We start from the raw sequence: 24,279 nt of genomic DNA, 5'->3' as shown, positions 1-24,279 counted from the left end.
AGTTTAAAGATATTAAATTTATTTTCTGCAGAAGTAAAGTTTATTTGGTTTATTCACACTCTGATTTTGGTAAGGTTTGATCTCACTAAGGTTTAAAAGGACCAGTTTGAAATAGACATGTTTAGATCATATTGCATGTAATTTCCATGCTACACATCCATACTTGATCTATGTCTTTTTTTTGTGTTAATATACGTGATCAAGGATGGACTTAGTTACGATATATGTAACGAAAGTCGCCTTGGTTTTATGTTAACATAATTAATGGACGAAATTGTTCAGAATACCTTTTGGATATGATAGTAAACTTTTGAGCTCATAAGGTTATATAATAACATGTAATCATAGAATAATTAGTATATATGTGGTCCAAGTGAGAGATTGTTGGAAAATATGGACATTACATATATAATAAGGGTAATTACATGTTATTATTTACTATCATGATAGGTTAGCCCAAATTAAAAGTGATCTAATTTGGTTAAAATTTTATTGGGCTTTAATTATTAAATAAAGTATGGATCAAATATGTGTATCTAGTAATTGAGTTCTAATCAAATTCTAATTAATGATGGGCTAATTAGAAATTAGAACTAATATGCCAAGGTTATAAATATTAGGGTTATGGTTCCCAAATTACACACAAGATATCTTTTCTAATATCCCATCCTTAGGAAAGAGCAAATATTCTCTGAATTTCTTGTGTGCTAATTTGGAAGATCAAATCCCCAAGATCTGGAAAAATTTCAAGGAATTCATGGATTCAGGTACGCTTCCGCATCTAGTTTTATTCTTGATTTATTCTTGACGATTTGACATGATAGATCCTATTTTTCAATTCTAATTTATTTTAGATTTATTTTACAATTCTAACACTGAAAGCAACCTATTCCAGCACAGAGTGGCATATGCGTTTACGAGTAAAGAAAAATGTAAGAAGATTAGAAGAAGAGAAGTTCACATATAAGGCATAAGTTGGAGCAACCATGCTATTTGCATAAAGTGAGCATTGATTTTTGTTGTTCATATTTAGTTACAACATTATTTTTCTGCATAATGTTTTTGTTTCGAACATGTTATTTGGTTGAAAATGAGTGGATGAATTAATACTATTGTTTATTACGACAGTGAAGTGCGTGACATTGAGAACGGGGTGATTTTTTTTAATTAAAGAACACAACACAGTTGGCTTTTAACCAGAACATACAATTGTTAGAACTTCGGACAAGAATTAGGCGGAAAATTGTCAGATCCAACCAGATGAGAGTATTGTCCCTTAAATATCAATTTTGTGCTTCAGCTAACCCCGTCAAATATGACACTTTTCAAATCAAAGGTGCGAGGCGGTTGGATGCGATGGTGCAGACGCATATTGACAATGGATCACCGTTTCTCAAGTTATATGCAGAGTTTGCAAGAACAGATGAAGGCCATCAGATGTCGACATATGTTCTTGTTTGAGAGGTCAAAATGAAAGAATAAGTCGAGTCCAATGACATAGTTGTGTGGTGGGTTCTTTTTGGACTTCAGTTGAATCCTCATCGAGCCCATCGAAATTTCTTCTTAACCAACCCTTTTTTGATCCGGCCTCCAAATATTGTCTCCAGAATCCTCTCCAAAAGTTTGGTGCATATGCCTCTCCAATCGGCTGTGTGAACTGACCCAGCCACTACTGGCCCATCCACCTGTAACCCGAGCTATAACTGCACATCATTTAGAGTGATAGTACACACGTCGCATGGAAGATAAATTGTATGCATCTTGGGTCTCTACCTTTTCACCAACCCGCTTACGAGTGTCAAGTCCAACCTACACCCCTACCTACAAGGGTCACGTGTGAAAAACCGACATCTCTCAAGTAAGGTTCAATCAAAGGTGATGGAGAAGCGATTAGATTACGAATATAGGTCTCCAAAATTTGATTTTGCGCCTATTTAGGTAAAAAAGTATTAAATTCAAATATAACAAGAAAACAGAAAAATTAAAAAACGTTAAAATATAATAAAAAATATTCTTACTATTTGCAATTGATTGAAGGAAATGCGGTTGACATCAAAACGGATTAGAGATCTTGCCATTTCTAATTTTGAAAAACACTGAATAATTTCTAATAGAAAAAATAATTTATAAAAATGTTAAGATAAATTTAATAAAATAAAATAAAATTTACAGAGAAATAAAATTTGAATGAGAATTTTAGAGGGAATTGAGATAAATTTGAGAGAGATTTGAGAATGTGAGAAAGAGTTGAGATTGAATTGGAAGAACATTGAAATGAGGGGTTATATAGGAAAAAAATTGGACCGTTGGGTGGGGGGTCCAACGGCTAATTAAATAGCTGTTGGAGGTTACTGTTGAGGAAGTGTTTTCGTAGAATTGGTCTATTCACGTAATTTTTCCAAAAAAGGTCTATTCTAGTAAAAAAATTTTGGCATTTTTGAGTAAATTAGTCTTCTTCGTATCTATTTTATGATCTATGTTTAGAGTTTAAGATTGCATCTTCCAATAACATCAATTTCAAGGTTCAAATCAATGTTTTCACTTAAAAATATAATGTACCTTACCATTAGATAAATCACTTGTTGGTATTGTTAATTATTTTATTAGAAACTATTGTTACTTTTATTTTTATTTTTACAAAATTGTTACTTTTAAAATAGTTCAAATATTTACTTGAAATAATAAAATAAAATTTAAAAATAACTTTTTATAATATTTTTATCCTTTAATAATGTAAGAATATTATTGTTATTTACAAATTTATGATCTTAAAAGTCCTCCTTTATTTTTCAGGTTTTTTTATATAAATAACCTAAAAATTTAATTAATTACTAAAATAATTTGAAGGAAAAATTATATACGAAAATAACTTGTTTGCTATAGTACATGTCGATGCCGCCTAACCAATCGGCGTCACCACTCCCCTTTTCTCTCTAATCATGACCCAATCATCAGTGTTTAAAAAAATAATTTTTTATATAAAATGTTCAGGGACCTAATAAAGCAATTACCCTTTTTAGATTGATTGAAAAAAAAGGGTGCCATGCCGCAAAAAAATTAAATGGTTTTAAACTTTTGGTCTATTTCATGTTAGGTCTTTCCCTTTTTGAAATTAAATTTAAATAATCCTTTAAAATATAAGAATAATATAAATAAACCCTTCTTATTTTTTAAAAAACAATAAAATTAAAAACTATATAAAATTTTATTTAAATTACCCAAATATATCCCTAATTTTTTCAAGATTATCTAAATTCAAATATGTTAGGGAATGAATTGAAAATGTTTAAATTTAAGTAAACTTGAAGAAATTTTTGAGGATATATTTGTGTAATTTAAATAAGAATTTTATATAGTTTTTTTAAAATTTTATTGTTTTTAAAAAACTTGAAAAAAACTGAGAAGGATTTATTTTTTTATTCTTGCATTTTCAAGGGCTATTTAAATTTATTTTCAAAAGGAAACAGATCTAACATGCAAATAGATCAAAAGTTGAAAACCATTTAATTTGGTGCCGCCATACAACACTCTTTTTTCAGCCAATCTAAAAAGGGTAATTGTTTCATCAAGTATCTGAACATAACATCAAATCCGATATTGTCACTATGTCAGGCAGCACTACTAAAAAATTATTTTTTTTAAACACTGATGATTGAGTCACGATTAAGTAGAAAAGGGGATGGTGTCGTTGGTTGGTCAAGTGGTACCGACGAGTACTATAACAAATAAGTCATTTTCGTATATAATTTTTCCTCCAAACTATTTTCGTAATTAATTAATTTTTTTTATTTATATAAAAAATCCTTATTTTTCTTATTTTCTACAATCGTAAGCAAACATTGAAATGTAAGTATAATTTTGCATTTAATTGTACCACCTCACATTTTGGGTATTTTACTAAAACAGGCCCACTTCCAACATTATTTACGGAAATGGGTCACTTAAAACATTATTTATTGGAATGGTCCAAAAAACGTAAAACGTGCCTATGTGGAAGCATTTTTAGGGAAAAATGCAAAAAAATACCTTGTCGTGGGAGCAGTTTTGCCATGTCAGCAAAAGCACGTTGACGTGGGAGCGCTTTTGCTGACATGGCAAAAGCACGTTGACGTGGGGGCACTTTAGCCCATGTTTTTCTAGGGTTTTTGTGTTATTTTTATGTTAGGGCTTATGGTTTATGGGTAGGGTTTAAGGTTTAGGGTTAGGATTAGGATTTTTGAAAAAATAAATTATGGTTTAGGGTTTTTAATAAATAAATTAGGGTTTAGGGTATAATTTTTTAATTGGTAAGTATTGTTTCGGAAGAAATAAATTTGACAAGATGGATATGAAAAATAAATTTGGCATGATGTGTTCTGAAAAAATTATTTTGACGAGATGAATTTTGTATTTTTTTTGTATAGTCAGTAATTGTACAGAAAAAGCTTTCAGCTGGACGCTTTTTTTGTATAGTTGATCCTGAAAAAATAATTTTGAGAAGATGGTTCTGGAAAATATCCCGGGATTCACGGGAAATCTAGTAGTTGGGGTTGAAAAACGCTTCAATCAGGATACATTGTCAGCAAAAGTACTAAAAAATCTCCCAGGTGGATGCTCTTTTCAGTAGTGTTGGTGACAATGCATCCCACTATCCCTTAGGCTATTAATGAGCCAAATTTCATTATGTTGTTGCATAAGTTGCAACAAGAGAAATTGGAGAAGTTCAAAAGAATAGAAATTGAAGAAGTTCAGAAGGTATAAGTTGATTTATTGTATTAATATTTATACGAATTATTATATTTTTGCATAATATTTTTTGTTTTGAATTTCTTTCGACAGATAATTTCGTTGAAAATGAGTGAACGTATTAGTGTTGTTATTTACTACGATGGTGAGATCCGTGACACCGAGAACGATATTTTTTTATCGGAGAACACAACGCGACTGGTTTTTAACTAGAACATAGAATTGACAGAACTTCATAAAAGAATTAGCCGCAAAATATTTGAAACGACACTAATAAAAGTTTTGTCTATTAAGTATCAATTTTGTACTTTGGCATATCCCGTGACATATGTCCCATTTGTTATTAAAAGGGCTCGTGGCTTGGAGGCGATGGTGCAGACTCATCTCGCTAGTGGATCACCCTACCTTGAGTTATATGTAAAATTTTCATCGCCAAATGAAGCACTTGGGACTTCAATATCTATTACTGTTCGAGAGGAATACACAACCCCTACTCGACACTCTGTTAGTGGGAGGCAGAACACGGCAGTGTTCATTTTTTATGGTAGTATGGAATACAATACCTCTACACGATACTCCGTTAATGGATGGGACATACACCTCGGTGGGTTGATGTTCAATACTGAAAATACGTACTAGGGAATGACATCAACTTGTGGTTGGCAATCCACATCTGATTGGGGACGTTATGAAATGTACACGATAAGGGATGATGCACTTCTTACGACGTCCATTAGCGAGGGAACCTTGTACGTTATAGATGTTGGTGGGTCAGATGATGAGCCCGATGTGGATCCACCCCGAGAGGCCAGTCCCGATGATACAGAAGTTGTATTATTTTTTGAACCAGAGTCTGTTCCAACCAAACCTGAAGATGGTGAAGGAGATTCAAATGAAGAAGAAGAAGATCTACAATTCATGGCGTACTTGTCTCCAGTCCATATGCATAATGTCGATCTATCAGCAGATGATGCATTAGAGTTTCCAAATGTACCACACATGAGGCGTGACCACACAAGTTCATCGTTGGATTCGTGTGAATTGAAAGTTGGTAAGGAGTTTTCTAGTAATGATGGTTTTCTCGATGCATTAAAGCAATATAGCATCATGAATGGGGTTAACTACAACATGATTAAATTCAAATCTACGAAGTTCGAGGCCAAGTATGCAGTGCGAGACTGTACATGTTCATGAAAAATCATGGCTTTGGTTAATAAGAGGACAGGGTTGTGGGAGATAAAGAAGTTCAAAGGTCCACATACGTGTGTTACCGGTACAGTATCACTGGATGTTTAGGGTTTTTGAATATTACTGTTATTATTTAATGTTGTATTATTTAACGTACTCATGGGTTGATAGGTGTTTCACAAGATCATCTCAAGCTGGATTTAGAGATGGTAGCGGGCTTAATACTACTGATAGTGAAAACGGATCTCATGACTGCTGTGTTGGTCTTAATTACCAATATTCGTAGTCAATTCACGTATACGCGTTCTTATCGTAGGCCTGGGTAGCTAAGCAAAAGGCGTTGGATAATATGCACAATGGGTGGGAAGCTTCATACAATGAGGTGTGGCAGCGGTGTCAGGTGCTGGAGATGTACGTCCCAGGTTACATAACAGACCTTCAAACAGTTCCTGCGGACTACAACGACCGCTTACTCCGTGGATACCAAGTGTTCAAGCATCTGTTCTGAAGCTTTAAGCAATACCAGGATGTATTTGTGTACTATAAACCATTAGTGCAAATTGATGATACATTTATGTATGGTAGATATACCCGTCGGCTATTGCTAGCTGTGGTACAATATGGTGATGGGAGAATCCTTCCAATTACGTTTGTAATAACACTGGGGGAGTCAGGTGACGAATGTGATTTCTTTCTTTCTAAGTTGAGGAGGCATGTCTGCCCCCAACCTGATATCTGTTTTATATCGGATCGAGGAGCTGGAATACTAGCTATAATTGAGCTATAGGGAAGCTTATAGGATCGCACACACCATCGGTATTGTCTAAGGCACGTTGCATCCAACTACTACGAGCAATATCAGTCTACCACTAGATGATGGCAAGTGATCAATATGGGTATTTAATCGCTACTAATATTATTTGGTTTGTAATATTCAATTTGTTCTGAATGAAAGAGTGGTATGTAATTATCGCTATCCATTTATATTAACAGGGTACGAAATCAATAAGGACTGTTTTCATGAGATGTTGGCAATGATCAATGTGCAAACTACCTCGGTAACATACCTTTCGATCAATGGACACAATCATACGATGACAGCCTACGATATGGTTATATGACCTCAAACCTAGCTGAATGCATTAATTCTGTTCTAAAAGAAACATGACATTTGATGATAACCTCAGTTGTGCGAGAGACATTCTTCTATTTGGCGATACTGTTTCCAAAGCGAACAACGAGTTATAAAGGCTAAATGTAGAGAAGCCATGTATGGTGCCGAAAGGTAGTGCAATAAACTAATAAGGCCAAGACGCGGGCAAACTCCATGCGCACAGTGTGTCATGATCACGATAACCTATGGTTTCGTGTGACGGAGTTCGACAGACCTAACTAAAGTATTACTGACGGATAATATTGTGTATACTTGGGAAATATGACTTGCGACTGTGGGAGGTTTGACGTACTTTGTTATCCATGCACTCGTGAACGTGATAAAAATATTAGTTATATACATAATACTAAATACTAAATACTAAATACGAAATCAACTATGTTATGTATATATAGTTCAAAATGAAATATATATTTACATGTGCTTCCGACTGTTGGTTAATAGAAGTCGTATATCTTCAAGAGCGGTAGGTATTCTCCCGTAACTCGCCGAATGGTTCTACCTATTTAAATAAAATTTTAGCATAAAATTATATTTTAAATCTATATAATAATTGTAAAATCTAATATAAATTTTACCTCGTTAAGAGTGGGAACGTATACTGGTGGTTCACTCGATGACGTAAAAATAGAAAGTGAAACTGAGCCCATGATTGTAGCAGTGAGAGGCAACCTCCAATTTTGATTTTATTTGGTTGCGTCTCCCGACGCATCTCCCAATACAATGTCAACAACACGGTAGACCCCTAACTGAGTTCGCCAACCACCTTAGATGTTTGAGGTTTCGTGACTTGTCCAACATCAGATAACTTCTGAGGCTCTGAAGGATGTATGCCCGAACATATCGTATTCTTTCTACTTCAGTCGAATCATCCTCCGGCTCCGGGAATGTGTCTCGTAACCAGCTCATCTCGATCCGACCTCCGTAAATATTATTCAGAATTGCACCCAAAAGATCGTAGCATATGGCTCCCCAATCAGTAGATTAAGCGGACCCAGTGAGTACGGACCCATCCACCGGTAACCCCAATTGTAACTGCACGTCATCCAAAGTAATGGTACACTCCCCGCATGGAAGATGGAATGTGTCCGTCTCAGATCTCCACCTCTCTACGAACGCGCTGATGAGTTTCGGGTCCAACTTACACCCCTGACCTATATTGGTCACATGCTAAAAGCCCGCTTCTCTTAAGTAATTTTCTATCAACGGTGATGGAGGACTAGACATATTACGAATAAAATATTGTAACATTTGATCTACCGAATGTTATAAAAAAATATAAACAAAGATTAATTAAATTACATAAATGAAAAAAATAGATAATATTAAAAAATTAAAATTAACCATTACCATTTTCATTTGGTCGACGGAGATATGTTTATCATCGAGACGAATTAATTATCGGGACATTACTAACAGGATCAAATTTCTTAGAAATTATGAAAAAAATACTAATTTAGACAAAAATTAAAAACTTAGAGAGCTTTGATAGCTTTTTTGAGAAATTTAGAGAGAAATTTGGAAGAAATGTAATTTAGAAGAAATTTTGTGTGAAAAAATGGGTGGGGAATTTTTATAATTTTTTTTCATGACCGTTGGCCCCTACGGTCAAATTTTTAAATGAGCGTTGAGAAAAAATACGGGCTAAAGTGTATCCACGTCAACGTATTTTGTCATGTCAACAAAAGAGCGCTTTTCTACTTTTTTCCCTAAAAATACTTCCACATAGACACGTTTTATTTCTTTTAGACTATTCCCGTAAATAATATTTTAAATATCCTATTTCTGTAAATAATATTAGAAATGAGTTTTTTTTAGTAAAATATCCTCATATTTCCCTTTCATACTCTTTTTCAATAAATACCTCGAGAAGGTAAAAGTCACCCTCAAAGGTCGGCAATAAAATAATAAGCATAGAAAAATGGGATAGGTTTGACGTTTGACCTTGTTAAACAATTTTTTATTAATAATTCTATTTAATTTTGCCGGTCTGATTTCTTGTAACAATAAACAAATAATGCCATTATTTTTATTGGTATTGATTTGCAAGAAAGCAATATTTAGTTTTAGGTCGGTTCCTTTTACATATAATTTCTTATATACAAAGATAAGACAGCAGATGATGGGAGGGCAGGCATCTACGTGTTTTAATTCACAGCCACATTTATATTATGTAATACTATCCATTTTCTTCTATGTACTTATTAATTAACCGGAGTGGATGGATCTACCGTCTAAATTGGTTATACATGTAAAAGAAATAGTTAATTAAATAGATCAATTTTTTGAAATTTTAGGAAATCGGATTGTTTTTGGAGAGAGTGTGTAAAAACGTGTTTAACTGGGCGTACTTTCTTCACAGTAGTGTGAAAGCGCGTCTAGTTGGACTAGCTTTCCTGTTGACATGTTAGAGAAAACACACTCAGCTGAACGAGCTTTCTTTGTAATTATCGAAAAACGCGTCCCCTGACTTGTTAGCAGAAAAACTCGTCTAGCTGAATGCGTTTTCACATTTTTTCTTTTAAAAACGACTTATTTTCCTAAATTTAAGAAAAATAGGCTATTTGATCAATTAACTTTTTTTTCTCTGACATATTCAGTCAATCTAGTATGAGCTAGGAGCTTAATTCCATATAACAATTGTATTATTTATTATATTAATCATTTATGTATATAAATTTTAAGTTATTATATATCATATTATAAATAATTATTTAATATATCGATAGTGAAACTCGACAACTATATTTAAAAGAGGTTATTATGTATCATTCAATTGTATTTAAAATTAAAAGTTAAATATACGAGACACAAGACAATTTCTTAACTCGGTTTATAAAATTAGAAAACTTTAAAGGCAATATACCAAATAACACTTTTATCTTATCTTATACTATAGTTTTATATGAAAATAGGTTTTCAAACTATGTATCTTATCTCATTTAGGTACTTATGTTACGTCTGGTTGGGATATTATTTTTCTACATGTTTTAGTCACGATTAGCTGTAAACCAATCATAATTAGTAATTTTAGTACCTCACATTACTTGTTTATGGTAAAGAGGATGATAGCTTTTCGCTTATTTTTACAATTCATCTTTTTAGCTGGATGTTTAAATTTGTACTATTTTTTTATTTCATGCCTAACTATTTTAAAACATGTGTTAAATGAATTTTTTCTCATATTATTATATTAATAATTAAGCGTAGCATTAAAGTTTTATTTCGTTACTACTTTTAATCTCCCGTCGGCTAAATTTTTTTGAGCCAACCAAATTATGACAATGTAGCATTTTGAATTAAATAAAATATTTAGATTTAAATTTTAAGTTGGAATTAAATTAAATTAAAAATAAAATATTTTGTCTCTTTGCCCCTTCCCTTCTTTCATCTTCTCAGCTTTATACCTTACATCACCATCTTCGCCCTTGCACTAAAACAATCTCCACCACCCATAACAAAGTCATCACCATCAACCTAAGCCCTCATTGAGTCTACCCTCGCCACCACTAGTATTCACTAATTACACTCACCACTAAAACCCAAATCCTGACACTAAAACCTTTAACCTGATAGCTACCAGTCCCCATCATTGACCCACAAGCCACTGAACTAAATCCAAAAAAAGAAAAGTTCCTTCTTTTTTTTCCAAATAACCAAAAATTAATGCTAAGTTCTCTAATCTAAAACCTCCTTACATACATATTTGTAAACTTTATTATAGCTCTATTAAGGAAAAAATAATCATATTGCTTTGAAGTTGCAAACATGATAATTTTTTAAATTATTATTAAAGATGATATTTATTTGTTAATATTAGATTTTCATGTTAATACTTTTATATTGTTTGAGACAAAAATTAAACTTTTTATTTTCATTTTATTTACTATACATATGAAATTAATTTTTTTTATTCAACAAAATATAAAATTTTTTGATCCTGAATGAGGAACAATGTTGATTGAGAGAGTAATTAAAGGTAGCCGGTCTTTTAAAGGTAGCTAAAATACCTTACTTTTTAATATTGTCGTTGCTACTACTCACACCACATACTCAAGTTGTAACCTAATTATGGTCCTTTCAATTGAAGTTGTTGTTTTAATTGGTTGATCTCAAATCGATATTGAAAAGCTAATGCCAAGGCTGATTGGGAATTATCTGGTGAATGATTAAATTTAAGAGGGTCAAGTGAAGTTTACTTGGTCGAAAATATTGGTCAATCATCCATAGACAATATGATGATTAAAAGTAAAAACAACATGTTAGAACATCCATATTTTACATCATTTGAGGAATGTTTATGTTATATGAGTTTGGCAATCTTTACTACTACATGTACTTGCCTCTGTTTAAGAAACTCATTCATGTCCTCATGTATAGCTTGAGTTCTATGCTATTGGCATTCTTGTACTTGGCATTTATGAGGGTGACCAATTGAAAAGCTGTCAAATTAAACGATTGTTGTACCATCTAATGCAAAACCCAATATTAATTTTAAAACTTTCGAACTTGAATATGAAAGGAACAAGTAAGTTTGCATATTGGGATGTGTTTAAACCTTTTAGAATCCACACACTCTTGGTAAGTTTGCTTCTACATGTGAGCTTCCTTAAAGGACAAACTTGTCTATCATGTCCTTTCTTATGACAATAAGTGCAAGAAAGTGAGGCACATATATGTAGTTTGGTTTCTCAAAGAAATTCTTAAATTTGTTTTCTTTTTGTAAAATTGTAAATTCTAAACACTCTTATCATAGAAAGTTTTTTTGAGACTCAAGCATGTCAATCAACATTTGTTGCCTTATATAGAATATAGAAAAAAAATCATGCAAGTTCTTGTTCTTTTGGTTCAGATCATCATTTTGAACTTTTATGCCATTCAATTTTGTTTCTATTTCTTCTTTGGCTATGGTTATAGATTCATTCTTCTCCTTTAATTTTGAAATTTTTTTCTTGTATTTGGAGTTCATGATCTCAAATTTCATAATTAACTCATCGAATGCATCTTATAATTCATCAAATGTATATTCATTTAAATCACTAGAATAAGAGATTACCTTTAGCTCATCAATAACCATGAGACATAGGTTAGCAACTTCATGTTCCTTATCACTATCGAAAGAGTCATTATTGGTTCAAGATGCCATTATAGCTTTCTTCTTCCGTTTTGATGCCCTTTCTTATTTTATTGAGGGCATTCAAATTTGATATAACCTGACTTTTTGCACTCGTAGCATATAATAGGGTCATTTTCTTTCTTGCTTGATTCACCTTTGATGATGTCTCTCCTTGGAAGTCTTTTAGATTTACTAAATTTCATGAATTTCTTGAACTTCCTTACAAACATAACCATCTCCTCCTCCTCATCATCATCATTGCTAGAATCATTATATTTCTCATGAGTGGTAGACTTGAATGTCACTCCCACTTTCTTTGAAGCTTCCTTGATCTCTTAAGCATTATGATTGATCTTCATTTCATATGTCAACAAGGACCCAATCATCAAGAGAAAGAGTGGCAAGATCCTTTGACTCCTCTATGGTTGCCACTTTAGCTTCCTACGATGTTGTGAGGCTATTCAACATCTACTTCACCATCTCCTTATTGGCATAAGTTTTCCTAAGAGTCTTGAGACCATTGATGATATCAATGAAGTGGTTGGACATCTGTTTGATTCATTCATCTGATTTTTCTTTGAAGAGCTCATAATCAAAGGTGAGGAGACTAATCTTGGATTCCTTAACTCTACTTGTGCCTTCATGAGTGAATTTAAGTTTATCTCATATCTCCTTAGCATTGTCACACAAGGAGACTCTATTGCATTCATTGGGACCAATGGCACAAAATAGTGTCTGCATGGTTTTAGCATTTAGTTGCACTATCTTGATATTTACTTGAACCAATTTATCTTCCTCCTTAATAACAATGACACCGTCAACTCTTTTCTTTGGAATGAAATTCCCATTTGTGTTCATCCTCCATACTTCATAATCATTTGCTTGAATAAATAACTTCATTTTTATTCTCCAATAAGAATAATTAGTGTCATTGAATAGATGAGGCCTCATGGTGGAATGACCTTCTCCCAACATAGTTGAAGGACATGAGACAAACTTCTTGTTTTTTTGCTTCTATCTTGAGCTTCTTATGGATTTTTTTTCTTAGTAGTAATACCATCTCTAAATATCTAGATCAGATACAAATTATTAACATTAATAATCACCAAAAGGGGGTTCAGTGTTTTAAAAATTTAAAGTAAAGATGACAATCAATAGAGACTCAAGAATTTATAGTGATCCGGTCCCAATTGTCTACTTCCACTACCTTAACTTGCCACGACTAAGGACTTTCCAAATTCACTAATTTGAACCTTTTGAGGACAGGTTTAACCTTTACAATCTCTATCTTTTCAAAATACAATATAAGGTCACTTCCTCTTAAGATTTTCTACCCAAAATCTTAAGTAAATCCTCACAAAAATAGAAATGAAATTGAGAATGGATTATCACCTCTAGAAGGTAGATATTCAACAATTAAGCACTTTCACAATACAATACAACACTTGAAAGAATGAATCAATACTAAACTCACAAGTGTGTACATGTGAAAATAAAAATAATAATGGGTATTGATAGGAATTTAGCTCTTAATCTTTGTATACTTGTTTCTTATATTCATATGAGTGTCCTTGAATGATATTTATATCTCTCATTGAATTATGGACGTCTGGAGTTGTTGGAGGGAAGTTCTTGCCATTGAGAGCATTTATTTGGACAATTTAATGCAACCTTTAACAATATGTCTCAAGACATAAAACCCTTGTCTCGAGACAGAAAGAACAAAAATATGACCATTGAAGTTTGAGGTCTCGGGACACAATAGGCTAGTATTGAGACAATTTTTCATATGTCTCGAGACAATTACTCGATTGTCTCAAGACAGGGCTCCCTTGAAGTTAACCTTGGCTTCGATGTTTTGTTGTCTTGAGATAATGTTCCCCTATAGCTTACCTTAACTTCGATGTTGGCGGGTCTCAAGACAAATGGATTTTTGTCTTGAGACAAGGCACCCTTGAAACAATTTTAGCCTCGATGTTGGTCTATCTCAAGACAAACATGCTTGTGTCTCGAGACAAAGCCTATGCCTCAAGATAAGACTCAAATTGTCTTAAGACAATGCTGGGAACTTTAGAATATATGGCTTAGAAACATTTTAAAGGACTTCGGAGTACTTGAAAACTTTTGTAGAAATTTTAAGTCATTTAGAAACTTTATTTTTTGAGTTTGTAACACTTGAAAATAATTTGAATGTGATTGAAATAATTTATGCAAATTTGATTAAGGGAAATTATAATTAAGTTTGTTATATCAAAACAATTAAAAATCAAAGCTAATACTAATGAACAAATTAAGTGCTCAACTCTCCATTCTAACTTACACAAGCCTCTAATATATAATAGTTTAACGCTTGCTAAGATAAAGATTAATTACAATAAAAAAGATCCCATTAACATAGCCTCATAAAAAAAACTTTACAAATATAAGTTCAAAATAAATCAAATATTTACAAGATATGTCTTCAAGTCATTCAAGTCAATATTCACAAATTACGGGATCAAATTTGCTTGATTCGGATGATTCAGTTTTTAAATATTTGTTGCTCTACAATACGGATCTTCAAATATGGGCCAACACACGTCCATAAAATCATCTAAGTCATTACCCTAGTGGTTTAGTTAAAAAATGGTCAATTCCAAATAAGACAAGTTATGCGACTTGCATAATTCCAAGAACAATGGGCATTGCTTGTGGCATTGCATGAAACACTGCTCACATAATTGCCTCAACAATATATAAGGTAAGTAGATCACATTAAAATCCATGAAAAGTGATTTTGTTTGATCTAATCACTTCTTCAATTATAATTACGAGATTGACTGTACAAAATCCATAAATAAAGCAAATTATAAAACTTGAGTAGTGCTAAATGGAGTGGTCACTTCTCTCAAAGTTTGCCTCAATACAACATAATCGACAACATAATCGACCTTGATACAAGGAATTTGGATGATTCAAAACTCCTTTTGAATTTTTTTAGTTTATCTTCTTAGAGTTTCCATTCTTATATTGAATGTGGACACATGTGAGCACTTTAAACTCCTTCAAACACAATAACCAGCTGGTAGGGTGAGGATGAGCTTATTTTCTTTGAAGTTTGAATCAATTTGGACTTCTTTAAATCCCTTTTGAAGCTGCCCACCAACTCTATTCTTATTTAAGAGTATAAAACTTATTATAACCACAAAATAATCTTGTCTAATTGTTACAAATATTGTCTAATTCTATATGTATGTACTCTTGGAAGAGGTTATAAATATAGAGTAGATATGGTATATATTATATAGATAAATCTGTACTATTATTTAAATTCCAAATTGAGTTGGTGTAATGTGTACCGGAATAAATTTGTATCAACCCTACTCCTGGGAATCTCCAAACTCTCTTTCTTGTTGAGATTCATGCACTGTATAAAATTAGTATTTACTACAGCTGCACATTTTCTGGGAAACCAAATGGAAGGGTATTGGTATTGGGCCGTTTGGTGGAGAGGATGAAAGTTGCAGTGTGGTGTGCTTGAATGTGTAATTGTGGTTCTCTGATGGACATTTTCTCCATAAACTTGAGAGGACCTACACGCCTGTCATATATTATCAAGTGACAGCACAGTGATCTGAGTGTTGCGAAAGATAGAATCGACTGAATTTCAAAACTAGGAACACGAGTCAATCATAAATTATTTATCAAAAAGCAATATGAGCTAAGAAAACAATTTAATCCCAATAATTAACATGCATTATTAAAAGGAGAATGAAGAAAGTTCTTTCAATAATTAAACAATACATTCAAGCAACAAAGGACCTTACTGAGAAATGGTTTTAAAGCAGAGAAAGGAGCAACTCTTTTAAGGCATAACTTAAAACCTAAGAAAGGGCAAGCAGCAATGTGAAGGGAACCCTTTCATATCTATATCAATATTGTCATGAAACAATCCAAGGATAATTATCTCAATCATACAATAACATTTAAGGGGTTCAACAATCCATCAAATATTAAAATGGGAGTTGGCTTTTCTTTCTTCAGTACGACCAATTTTTAACACAAGCACTGAAAACATTGAATTTGCAAGAACAATCAAAAGGTCAATGCATAATCTGTACCAAGAAATATCAAGTGTTCTGGAAAATGATGAACAATACACATATAAAAGCAAATTCATTCCCAGATATCAGCAAAAACTGAATCATCAAGACAGAGGGGAAAGACAATTTTCTATATCTTCATCTACAAATTGTACCATTATAAAATCGGATTTCATAATCAAGCTTCTTGTTTTCTAGATCAGTTCCTAAAAGAAGGGTCCAAATCGGAAAAAATTCTTCAAAGAATATGACACCTACAAGTCAACTATACTAAAATAGCATTATAAAAAAAAAACTATACCAAAATAGCCAAAAAAAAATTACTCGACGGGCTTTGTGTAGCTTCCTGGGATATTTACTAGCTTTGCACGATGAGTGTTTTGATCAACCTCCACTTTAAGACCAAGTCTGGCAAGTTCAGGCATGTCAACAGACCCTTGTAGCTGTAAATCAGCAACTATCTGTTGGTTTTCTGCATTACCTTCTAATAAATTTCTCAAAGACCAAATCCCCCATTCCCTCAAATATGGATTGTCATCATCAGTAACACACTGCTGTAACAACAGTAGAATCCCACTTTTCTGCCTTATTTCATCCTGTACGTTCTTCCTTCTATAGGCACAATTCCCAATTATCGCAACCAAATCTCTCCGAAATCCTTTGTAAGGGCAGAGCTTAGTTGAACCCAAATTCAGTTCTCGGTTTTCACTATCCTTCAGGGTTTTTCTTATGATTGCTGGCGGCTCAAGATCATGAAGCAATGATAAAATAACATTTGTAAGATCATTGGATAGTAGCAAATCAACAACATCTACAGAATCTTTCTTCAAGTCTCCTAGACCGTCTTGAGCACAGATATCCCTCAAAATAATGAGGGAATATCCCATAACATCAACGGATGTAGAGCCAGTTGGAAGACCAGACTTGGCTCTAGCACCAAAATCAACAATACTTACTGATCTCTTAAATATTCCGAGAACACACAATGCAGTCTCATTGGGAACTCTTACTTCATTAATTCGTTCATTTAGGATCTCAGATATGATTCGCAGAAGAAAAGCCTGCTCCGATGAGAAAACATTATCGCCTAAAGCAGTGTTTCCCCTATCCTCAGAAGCATTGCCTTCACATAATTTAAAGAACAGTGCAGGGAAGTGAATGTCTTCCAAACATAATCTTGAGAGAAGTAACTTAAACCAGTCTTCTCTAGAACCAACTGGTATTAAAAGATAATAGAAAAAAGAGAGATCTAGAGTTAGCTAAATCTATCTAAAACAAAGTAGGGAACATAGTAAAAGAACTTAAAATCGAAGGCTCATCATTTGTACCTGAAGCAACGGTCCGAATTATGCCAGCTACAATAGGCAACCCTGGATCTCTACATAGCTCAATAGCCAGTCCAGGCTTTCCATCACAACAGGTGTATAAAATCATACACAAAGGATCACTGGTCTCCAGACTACGGATGCTTGCTAGTATGAAAAACTCGTTAGGGAACAACTTAAGCCAAATAGCCTGTTGATGTTCTGCTCCAGCCAATGAAACATTTGCCAGAACTTGCAAACTCAAACGAATAATCCCAAAATCTGGATCAGAAAGAAGTGCTGCAGACCTCAAAACAGTCAAAACAGTTTCAATTCCATTATGCTCAACAAACGAATTCTGATTGGCAACTTCTCCAGCACATAGATTCCTAAGAAGCTTCGTAGCTTGCATGAGATATTCTCGACTTGATGCACGATGGAGAGATTCAACAAGCTTCAAAACAGTAGGAAGGATATTCTTTGAAGCAAGTTCTGCACGGCCAACAGCAGCTCTAGAATCTTTTATAAGAATCTCTAGGGCTTGTTGTAGCGAAGACGAATTTGATGCGCTAAGTAAAGGCTGCAAAACATCTTTGGGATAGTTGAACTCTGGCAATGATTCTCCAACCATTGCAGGACTGGTTGAAGATTCGCGAACCTGCAAACAAAGCAATTATCTGCAACAAAGGGACAAGAAGACCGATTTTACATTCTTCAAGAGTTATGGAAATCACTAGAACCAAACAAGCCGACCTAGTAAAAGGTTGATGGCCTCATGCCCAAATCAAAGGAAATTATTTGAAGTTCTTTTTCCAGGCTATAATTATGAAACCACCAGTTCAATAAATAATGACATGCAACATATATGGAAATAAATAATAACAAAAAATCAAGCATGAATGAATATAAAATCATTACTTAATTGTTATATTTAAAGTTTCTAATGTTCTATAAAAAGAAAGTTTCTAATGCTGTTTTGGTAAAAGGTTTTAGAAAACTCAAATCCGATTGGAAACATAATGCCTGTTTTTAAAATAGATGTGTAGTCAAACCTTTGCCAAAATCTAAAACAATATAATATTATATAATTCTGTTAATTGTTAAGATCTTTTCAGGCTTAGGAATGAAAAACATAAGGAATGACAACGCGAGAGATGGAGATGGAAGTATAAAGTTGTTAAGATGTTCCTGAAAGAATCTAGATGGCGAGGGTATTTCTGTTATGACATCTTCCATTTTTAGAATTTAAAGCTCAAGCTCTGCGCACTAGCCAATTAAGCAAAACAGAAATATTATCAGCATCAATCTCCACATTTCAGGGAGATAAAGAAAACAGTTGAACCTACTTCTCTAGCCAAAATGTATGAGATTAATAAAATTTCAACATAGATTATAAATGTCTAAGTATCAAAGTTCATTGATTTTTTAATTAGAATAAACTATGAACATCATCATTTGGCTTTCCTCAGAAGGAAGGATAGTCCAACATCAATGGCATACTTCACTAAACCAGAAAAAATCGGTTACTTCCATAATCAACCCTACTGTAATCTTCACCCCCATACAGTCATTAAATCACCCTTTTTACCCCTCATTCAAAGAAACCCAAATTTCCTTAGCGTCATTTTGTCAAACATTTCACATGCATAACCCGGGAACCCGCAAAAATAAGCAACTTCGTTTGCCCATTCAACAAAAACTGCAGTGATTTGCTTAAAGCTCAGACCTTCAAAAAAGCAACTAATTTTTATTTTTTATTTTTAAAAAGCATGAAACAAGAATTAAGAACTAAGACAGATTAAAAGAAATCCTTTACAAAAGAGGCATAAGCAAAGGGACTTACCGGTCAGGAAAGATAGAGGTGATTGGGAAGAAGAGCGGTATGTTTTTCAGCTGAGATAGGCAGAAAAAAATGAGGTCTTGGGCAAGTTACGTTTTTTAACTTGTTTGTTTTAGGCTCTATTGTTTCTCCTCCTACCAACAACCTGATAATAATCCCATCCGACACCCAAATTTCACAAATCGTGTTAATATTATTATTATTACAAGTATATTTTAAAATTTTATAAATAAATAAATAAGAAACTTTAACGTCATTTTAATCTTACTTGTAGTATTTTTACTTTCCACAATTTAATTGATAATAATTTTAAAATTAGTGTATTACTTTTTATATAATTTATTTTAGATAAAAATAATTATAACTCCCTCTTATTTGATAATACATATCTAAAAATGAGATGCTTTTATATTACTCGGAAAAATACAAGAATTATTAGGTTTTTATAAGAATGACTCAAAACTTTGAAAATATATCAATTTAACAAAAAAAGAAAAGAAAGGACCAAAGTGACCAAACAATCAAATGCTGGGAGCTATTTTTTGTATTATGCCTTTAGTTTATGTCTAGATAAATTTAGGTGGTGAATAAAAAATTTGCCCTTACATCTCCTATCTTTTCCTCCTTTCAAATTTTTGGACGACAAATTAGGTTACTTTTAGTGTTTATATAAATTTTCACATAATATTATTTGATAACTAATGTTCCTATGGTTTGACCATAATCATTAGCCAATCACATCATTGGTTCAATGGTCAAACTTGTATGAGTTTCAAATTGATTAGCGTAAGGTTTAAAGTTTGATACAAAGCTCTTTTCCTCTTCCCCATTGTAATATAATTATAAACTTGTATTGAAAAAAAAATCACTACCATTAAAATAATATTTTACTGGTAAATTACATAGTTATTAATGTATGGTATAAATACTTAATTGATTAGATTTTTTAAGTTTTTAAAATGAAAATAATTATGTAAAGTTATTAACGTGTGGTATTTTTTTAATCTTTGGAAATTATTCAAATGAGGATAGCCAAGTAGAGTTGTTTCTCACAACTATATTTATCTTTTGTTCTTTCTACCACAGAAATAGTTAACGACATATTAAGTTTGTAAATCCCTGAATAATTTATTTCTATTTCTGTAAATAATTAACATAAATATGTATCTGTTTTAGTGGTTAGGTGTACTGGGTGTGTTTGAGAGGTTTTGGGTTTAAGTTTCACCTTTGCCAAATTTTGTTATTTTTCTGATCCTAACCTTACTCTTGTTGAGTGAGTTTATATTAAACTATCTGTTAATTTATATCAGACCGAGCTTGTTGGTTTGAGTGGTAAGGGAGTTAGTGTATTGGAGGTCCTGTGTTTGATTTCTAGGGAGGTTGTGAGTTAATGGGTTAGTGGGAGAAATCAGGGGATATGTTGCCATATCTTTGATTTTTATTTCTTTTTCAAAATTTCAATTAATTTCTCTCTTTTCCAAAATCAATTTGACTTTAATTTCCCTATTCCCTGCCATTTTCTTTTTCCTCTTCTTTCCTGCGGTTCTGTTTCTTTTTGTCTGTTGTCGTCTATTTGTTTCTCGTTATTTCAGTGTTCATCGCACGATTCTGGTAAGTGAAACTATGGTATTTTGTAACTTTCGATTTCCAAAACGTTGGTTAGGGTTATACTTTTGTTTTGGTGAAATGGTGAGTAGTTAAGGGACTAATTTCTGCATATTTGTGGTATAGGAGAAGGTGGTGAGGGGTGAAGTTTCGTTCGGATAGCCTAAATCGAGCTAGGGTCTGTTTGTGTCATCGTTAAGTCATGTGCGTTATTTTGGGTTATGTATCAATTCATAATTGACTGCTAATTGGGCATTTGGGCGCTATGTTTTAGGTTTCGAAGGCCTCGGGAATGGTTTCTCACCAAAATTGTACTAGGTGTGTACCCAAAATACAAAAAATCAAGCTTCGACGAAAGGCAATAAACCACACTGTCGACGCCACACGGCCGTGTACCTGGCTGTGTGGTTGGTCGTGTGCGAGACATGGCCGTGTGGTGGTGTGAGTGTGGTCATGTGGGTTACACGGGCTAGGCCAAGTTGGGTGTGTGGGCCACACGGGCATGTGGGTTTGGCCAGGTCGTGTGGGCCATACAGGCAAGGTGAATCTGGGTGTTTGGGCCCATACGGGCATGTGGGCCCATAATTCTGAAATTTCCCTAGGGTTGCACAGGTCGTTCTGATCAACTGTGAGCCTACCGTAGGGTCGAAAATGGCTAACCAAACCCTAAAATTTTGTGATCTGATATTCTGCTTTGAGTTGGACACTATTATGCATGTGTGATTATTCTTATAATTATATATATATGACATTTGTATATGAGCATGTTATGCATGGGATTACTGTATCTGTATATCTGTATCTGTGATTGAGGTGGGTTTTATATATGTGGAGGAAGTGTTCTGTATGGCGACTTTTGCCTATATTCTGGCAGCATGACTACATATTATTTGATATGTGTCGTAATGGCACAATGTGGTATGTAGGGATGGGTGAGTGTTTTTAACCCCACATGGTGTGATGGGATGGTCGAATTTAGTGTGTAGAGGATAAGTGATAGGATTCTGTATATTTGTTCTGCATATGTGATTCTGTTATCTGTAATTGTATCTGTAAAGGACTTAAGTCCGAATATGAATCTGAATTTGACTGTGTATATGTTATCTGTATGAAAAGTATGTCTAATTTTGTTAGGTTACACACTGAGTTTACGAAAACCCACATCTATTTTTCTATCCTGTTTAGGTAATCCACAGACTTAGGCGAATCGGTGTGATGGAGCCTCACGGTGACCATGAGTTCGTAACTGTTTAAGCTCACGATTTTTATTTTATTAAATTAAGGATTATCTTCTAGGAGTTTTGTAATTTATGGACTCTCCGAACTGTTTGATTTTATTTTAGAATTTGTACTTTGTTTTTACATTTTATTCGTGACGGATATATAAAAACATGGTTTTTACTAAAACAAAGGTTTTTTTTCCAAAATTACGAATGAGTTTTTCCAAAAATAACATTTTCTGTGACTTCCACTGTAAGTTACGTTTTGGAAAATAAATCAATTAAATATCATTTTCAACAATAGATATAAACAAATATGAGTTATAAAACTGGATTAATTTATCGTAACGATTTCGTTTTCAAAACCCTTCTTTGTGACATCTCTGGATTTGGCCATAACGTCTAAGCCGGGTTTGGAGTGTTACAAAGTTTGTCTTTATTTGTTCACTTTTGAATAGTATAGAGACTACTTTGCTCCACTTATTTTGAAAGGGATTAAATTGAAGCGTAGCCTAATAGTTTATGAATGGAAATAACTAATGGCTTAACACCATTATCAATTGTTCTTTTTTATTCATTTTCTAATAGTGACTAAATTGTTCAATTATTTTGGGAGGGATTAAATTGCTCATATCCTTTAAATACAAAGACCTCTTGAATATTTATTCCTTCAATAAAAATTAAACACTACAAAATCCCAAAACAAAGACAAGGAAAACAAAACCATAAGTGCTTCAGATAGTTAAGACTGTATGTGAATGTGATTGAAGCAATTAGAGTTTTTTTTATTAGAAATTAGGTTTTAAAATTTGAATTTTGAATTTTAAGTTGGAGCCAATGGATTTGGGTTTTCAAACTATTGGGTATAAGTTATACGAAATGAGAAAATTTTTTTTCATGAGAAGTCTCTTTTATATATTAATTTATAAATATAATTATTTTATTTAAAATATAAAATCAGGTTGAGCTCAAGTCAAAATTTCTTTTTAAGGTTTAGCTCGAATAAAAGATGGGTCTGTCTAATATCTTACTCAATCCCATTTTTTGTAATTTCATATCTCCTTATATTTCGAGAAAACTTCATATCTTGACAAATAGTCTACCTCTTGAACAAATTTCTTGTAATTTCATGAATTTCTTGAACTTCTTTGTTGACATAGCTATCTCCTCCTTATCGTTATCATCATTGCTAGAATCATCATCTTTTTCAGGAGTGGTAGACTTGAATGTTACTCTCACTATTTTTTAGAGCTTCCTTGGTCTCTTAAGCATTATGATTGATCTTCATTTCATATGTCAACAAGGACCTAATGAGCTCATCAAGAAAAAGAGTGTCAAGATCCTTTGACTCTTTTATGACCGCCACTTTAGCTTCTCATAAATTTAGGAGCTTATTCAACATCTTCTTCAACATCTCCTTGTTGGCATAAGTCTTCTCAAGAACCTTGAGACCATTGATGATATCAATGAAACGGTTGGACATCTCCTTGATTCTTTCATCAGATTTTGCTTTGAAGAGCTCATAATTGAGGGTGAGGAGACTAATCTTAAATTCCTTATTCTACTAGTGCCTTCAAGATTGACTTTAAATTTATCCTATATCTCTTTGACAATCATCACACAATGAGACTTTATTGTATTCATTGGGACCAATGGCACAAAATATAGTGTGCATGGTTTTAACATTTTAATTGCACCATCTTGATATCAACATCCCCTTCATATTCCTTAATAACAATGACACCATCAAATCTTTTCTTTGGAATGTATGTCCCATTTGTGATCACCCTACATACTTCATAATCATTTACTTGGATGAATAACTTCATTTTTGTCCTCCAATAAGAATAATTAGTGTCATTAAATAAAAGATGCCTCATGGTGGAATGAACTTCTCTTAACATAGTTGATTTTTTCTTCAAGGTCATGAGACAAACTTCTTGATTTTTTGCTTCCATCTTAAGCTTCTTGTTTTTTTCTCTTGCTTTCATAAAAGGGGCCCCATTTTTGTTTTATTTCTTCATT

General features: G+C 33.1%; 2 protein-coding genes across 3 annotated transcripts; one reads left to right on the top strand and one right to left on the bottom strand.

Annotated features, from left to right (window-relative positions):
- Positions 1-5,367: 5,367 nt before the first annotated feature.
- On the top strand, positions 5,368-6,700 carry LOC105786794 (uncharacterized). Its single transcript, XM_012613272.1, has 4 exons — positions 5,368-5,888; positions 6,085-6,172; positions 6,230-6,414; positions 6,499-6,700. Exons 1-4 carry the CDS (start codon positions 5,368-5,370, stop codon positions 6,698-6,700), a joined length of 996 nt encoding a protein of 331 aa, XP_012468726.1.
- Positions 6,701-15,353: 8,653 nt separating this feature from the next.
- On the bottom strand, positions 15,354-19,589 carry LOC105782899 (uncharacterized). Of its 2 annotated transcripts, none has more exons than XM_012607981.2 (4): positions 19,433-19,589; positions 17,614-18,266; positions 16,610-17,501; positions 15,354-15,783 (listed from the first exon to the last, which is right to left on the bottom strand). In XM_012607981.2, the coding sequence occupies exons 2-4, from the start codon at positions 18,218-18,220 to the stop codon at positions 15,630-15,632; spliced, it is 1,653 nt and encodes a 550-aa protein (XP_012463435.1). In that variant the 5' UTR covers positions 18,221-18,266; positions 19,433-19,589; the 3' UTR covers positions 15,354-15,629. The 2 variants fall into 2 exon arrangements, with proteins under 2 accessions (XP_012463435.1, XP_052487871.1); XM_052631911.1 differs by having other exon boundaries at positions 15,648-15,783; positions 16,587-17,501.
- Positions 19,590-24,279: the final 4,690 nt, after the last annotated feature.

The sequence above is a fragment of the Gossypium raimondii genome, chromosome 1 (genome assembly GCF_025698545.1).
Source record: "Gossypium raimondii isolate GPD5lz chromosome 1, ASM2569854v1, whole genome shotgun sequence".
NCBI lineage: Eukaryota > Viridiplantae > Streptophyta > Magnoliopsida > Malvales > Malvaceae > Gossypium > Gossypium raimondii.
The sequence above is the reverse complement of the archived record's forward strand: the minus strand, read 5'-3'. Positions and strand labels throughout refer to the sequence as shown.

Excerpts from the sequence above, each read along its gene's own strand:
- LOC105786794 (XM_012613272.1), top strand. The coding sequence starts at position 5,368 with ATGACATCAACTTGTGGTTGGCAATCCACATCTGATTGGGGACGTTAT. Across the intron at positions 5,889-6,084 it reads TCTACGAAGTTCGAGGCCAA|GTGTTTCACAAGATCATCTC; the intron begins GTATGCAGTGCG and ends ATGGGTTGATAG. Across the intron at positions 6,173-6,229 it reads ACGGATCTCATGACTGCTGT|GCCTGGGTAGCTAAGCAAAA; the intron begins GTTGGTCTTAAT and ends TTCTTATCGTAG.
- LOC105782899 (XM_012607981.2), bottom strand. The coding sequence starts at position 18,220 with ATGGTTGGAGAATCATTGCCAGAGTTCAACTATCCCAAAGATGTTTTG. Across the intron at positions 17,502-17,613 it reads AATTCGGACCGTTGCTTCAG|TTGGTTCTAGAGAAGACTGG; the intron begins GTACAAATGATG and ends TTTTAATACCAG. Across the intron at positions 15,784-16,609 it reads AGCTACACAAAGCCCGTCGA|GCGTGTAGGTCCTCTCAAGT; the intron begins GTAATTTTTTTT and ends AATATATGACAG.